This window comes from Fragaria vesca, linkage group LG6 (assembly GCF_000184155.1).
Source record: "Fragaria vesca subsp. vesca linkage group LG6, FraVesHawaii_1.0, whole genome shotgun sequence".
Lineage (NCBI taxonomy): Eukaryota > Viridiplantae > Streptophyta > Magnoliopsida > Rosales > Rosaceae > Fragaria > Fragaria vesca.
The window spans coordinates 8042083-8046631 of record NC_020496.1 but is presented as its reverse complement, the minus strand read 5'-3'; the positions used below and the strand labels follow the sequence as shown (position 1 = coordinate 8046631).

Sequence of the window (4549 nt, the reverse complement as noted above, 5' to 3'; positions counted from 1 at the left end):
ATATCACTACTGTGAACACATCACATGGAACAATAACATAGTAAAGATGATTGCTAAAGTGGAGTTGCAATTGAAAAATATGATCTATGACCCCATTAAGTGTAATAACTACACATTATACACAGACCAAAATGACTTGACTGGAAATGTTAGAGATAACAATTTGCTTGAATTACATAAATATACAATCAACAGCATCTAAGCCAGTTCAATACACTCTACTTGCAACTCGCAAGAACTAAAAAGTAGAAAATAAAACACATCTAATCTTTCATCCGAAAATGGAAACCCGATTTCATACAAAGCACAGAGATCAAAAGAAATTCCTAGAAAAGATATACAAGACTTGAAAAATGATCAAAATCTTACCATATCCCGGTTCGGGAGGTTTAACAACTGTTTCAACAGCAAACAAAAGGAGATTAAGTGAAACTGAACAGTAACATAAGAAGAGAAATATGAATGGTAAAAAAAATTAATAAGAGAACATACCTTTGGGCTTTGGACGTGGATATGAACCTGTTTCACACATGCATACACCGTCAAAACAATAAAAACAACATAAAACTGCTGATGGAAAGAAATCTCTGATCCCATCAACAGAAATTTGCTCTATCTTAACAGAAATTTGTCTTATGGGTTTTTCTCATGCGAAAAACCAATAAGATATGGCCAAGGAAGTCTACTGAAGTTTTCTTCAATAACCAAATTGATCACAGCATTTCATGTCATTACAAAGCAAACAAGGGAATAATGACAAAAATATTCATGTACTTTACAAGTTAAAACACAGAGCTGAAGGACTTTTCAATCAAGAGTGTACTTACTATTGTACATTCTCCATGTTTGTTCAACACCTGTAAGTGGAAATTGAACCTATAAAAAGTCAGTAGTATGAAATCTAACATCCATAAAAAGGAAACATGAACAGCTGCAATGCAATGACAAAAAAAAAATAATAATAATAATAAAATAAAATAAAACATGACCATTTTTGTCAACGAAGGTGACGATCTTTGGTTCTGATGTCTCGCCTGTTTCACAGTAACATTAATCAGTATTACTCAAGTCGAAACGTGATTATTGTTTAATGCAAACTCATCCAAAATACATCCTACAATCTAGGAATATAGGTCGAATAAACTGTCTCCCGGTCCTGATCTTCCGACCTGTTCATGGTAATACTGAAACATGTTAGTGATGTTACTCAACAACCTCGACAAGCACAAAAATAAAAATCAAAAATCAAAAATCAAAATTCAAAGAGGTACGTACCAAACATCCAGCCGTTCCGTGCTTTCCTTGCTCTCCTTACCCTCCTCAACCTCCTTGCTACCCTAATGCTCATCTTGAACTCCTCGTAGTCGGAAGATTTGCTCTTTCCGGCGCATCGGATTTTCCGGCCAATCATGTGAGACAGAGAAAGGTCGGTTTCTTTTTCTTCTTTTTTCTTCACAAGGACAAAGACTGAATCCCTCTGCTCTTTTATATTGTTTCCCAAAACCCAAGTCGGTTTTGTTCGGCCCATCTCATATCCGTTTGACATCTGTCCCCGCTTTTATTTAAACATTAATCAATTAATTTCTAAAGCAAAACCACAAGTATCAGCCCCAAAAAAAAAAAAAAAAAAAAAACAAACAAAGCACAAATAAGCAGACACGATCACCATCGAAAAAAAAGAGTAAGCAGACAAGGTCGGTAGACAAGGTCGCCATCAACAATCTTGGCTTGTATATGAACGTACGTTGTGAGCAGAGGGCAGGTGCGCACCGGCAAGCTTGTGCTTCAGTCTGTTATGGTGCTTCAGATTTTGTATGGCTTTTTTACAGAGGATTCTTAAGTTGATGACTTATTAAGGACTTATTAAAATTTTTTTGGCTTATCCCACTTTTTGATTTATATCTACATCTTGACCGTTCAGTTTATAGGTATTTATGAGTAGATTATTTCTGTAAATTTTCACCCATATTAAAAATCGTTAAGACATTCATAAGTGTGATTTACTAATTATGAACTTGAATGGTTCATGTTTGACAGATTTGGTTCGTCCATTAATTTGATTTAGTTTGTTACCTTAACGATCATCGATTTGGTTGAAAATTTGTAGGGTTGATCTATATATATAGACCTAAAAACTGAACAGATGAGATAACAAAATTTGATCAAAAAATATGTATTTTAAACCATAAACCGAAAAGTCCTCAACTTAAAGATCTCCCTTGTTTCATGAACCAACTAGTGTATCTGTTTTCTTTTTTATACAAATTATTTTCTCCTTCCTTATTAAACGAGTTCAAAATTAAGTTTGTTATGAAAAGATTGCTTGAAATTCAACTAAGGCTCAGTTTGGTATTGAGTTTGGGGATTAAAATCACTTATAATCACTATTTAGATAAAATTTCTGTTTGGTAAAATCTTAAAACATGCTTATTTATAACTATTTAGCTTAAATAATAACGATTTTAGAAAGCAAGTGAAAGGTTGTTTATTTAAAACTGAGTTTTAAAAAAAATTAAGTTTTTAAACCACAATACCAAACTAAGGCCTAAGCAATACAACAATGTCACTTGCCAATAACCGTTGCTAGAGATTGTACTTTGATTCAAGTTATTGTTATGATACAAAGTATGGAAGAAAATATCCACAATTAGGGCAGCTCTAACTCATAACCCAAAATCTAGAGTAGGTCTCGAACCCACAACACAATAGGTATGATGTCACATCCCGACTCTTAAATTTTACCTTATTTACTAGCTTGATTATATTAAGAATTTTATCGTTTCCGTCATTGAGGTTTTAGTTTAATGGGTCCCTAGAGGGGTTTTGGGGGACGATTTTTTCCGAGAGTTATTCGTAGGAGAAAAATATGACGACGGTAAAAATGGTAAATTTTAGCTGATAAAATGTAATTTTTATTAGGGTATTATTTTGGGGTGTAAATTTTTGGTGGAGTTGGGTATATTTTTGGACTTGGACCGGGTGTGGAGGCCCAAAGCATTTCTTCCTTCTCTCTTCCTCCCGGTTCTTCCCTCCCGAGCTCTCTCTTCCTCTGCCGGAAATCCGCCGTCCGTCCGCCGTCGTCCGGCCACCATCCGCCGCCGCACCGGTCCCGTTCGGTCGGTCTCCAACCCAGCAACCTCCCTGGACCGGTGACAGCTCCCCTAGCGCCGTCGTGAGAGAGAAAGGTCGCCCGAAGTCGTGGGAAGCCGTGGTGGTTCTCTCGCAGGAGCTCCCTCCTCCGGCCACCACAGCCAGCGATCCTTGGCTCGTTTTAAAGATCTCCTTCAGTGCAGCAAGCCCTCCAAAGGGCTCACTCCCTCTTAAACTAGGTAAGGTGAAATTCGAGGTGGAAGGTCTACAGCTTTTAGGATGTTTTTGTTCGATTAGCATAGCTATGCTTGGATTTTGGGTTTGTGCTAGTTAGGGAAGTTGTAAAGCATGATGAGAGGATTATTCTGTCAAAATTTCATAGGAATTGGAGGTCGTCGGAATCGGCCTCCGGCCGGCGCCGTCGCTGTTTGGGAGATTTTTAGGGTTTTAAATGTAGAATATTAAGGGGAATTTATTGATGTAAATTATGGAATTTTTGGATGAGTTTTGGATACGTTTGTGAATTTCCGAAGTTTGGTATTTTTGGCGGTTAATTAATGTAGAATCCGGCTGTTGGATTAAAGTTGTTTAAACTGTGGGAAGGTGTAGTTGTGGCTGCTGGTTCTAGGGTTGAAATGTGGACCTTTTCGTAGTTAGGCAATGATGAGCGTGATAATGGCTCTCGGTTAATTTTTGCCTATTTTGTGTAAATATTGGAATTTCGTCTGGGAAATTAATATTATATTTGGAGTAGGTCGTGAGGAGGCTCGAGCAGACGAGGCCCCAGATCGACATCAGGCTTAGGCCTAATTTGTGAGTGGACTTTTGTTTTAAATATTGTGCATGCGAAATAATTTATGTTTGAGAATTTCGGTGAGTATGTATATATATCCATATTTTGGATGAGTGTGAGAATAATATGTATATAAAGAAATGCTAGCTAGCTATACGTGCTTTTCCACCATACTGAGGTAAAATTCCATTATGGTGCGACGTGAGTGTTAGACGCAATCGTCGTAACCCTATATAAATATAATAATTTATATAGGGGATATGCACGTATATATATATATATATACACCGTCTTTTCCATCATAATGAGGTAAAATGTCATTATGGTTATGGTGCGACGTGAGCGTTAGATGCAAGCGTCGTAGCCTTGTGTGAATTTTCTATTTGTCTTTATTGTTTCAAGAAAATTCATACAAGATATATGACGAGTGTAGTACATACATATTTTATTTTAGCCTGAAAGGCTCTTATTTTTTTGAAGTGTTGGTGACTAGCGCGGCTAGTCACGTTTCGGTAATTCGGTAAATTTTTAAAGACTTTTGAGTTGGTTACATGTCATTAATTGTTTTTCCACTGAAATTAAATTGGGAAAGCATAAAGAATATTTTCTTTTAAAAAGTTATTTTTGTTCACTCACTCTAACGGTTTCAAATGTCTTCCCCTGGGC

At 36.6% G+C, this 4549-nt stretch overlaps 1 protein-coding gene across 1 annotated transcript; it reads right to left on the bottom strand.

Annotated features, from left to right (window-relative positions):
* Positions 1-198: 198 nt before the first annotated feature.
* Positions 199-1528, bottom strand: LOC101296990. Its single transcript, XM_004305103.1, has 7 exons — positions 1276-1528; positions 1119-1169; positions 990-1034; positions 828-857; positions 493-519; positions 370-396; positions 199-326 (listed from the first exon to the last, which is right to left on the bottom strand). The coding sequence occupies exons 1-7, from the start codon at positions 1526-1528 to the stop codon at positions 199-201; spliced, it is 561 nt and encodes a 186-aa protein (XP_004305151.1).
* Between the last annotated feature and the right edge of the window lie 3021 nt (positions 1529-4549).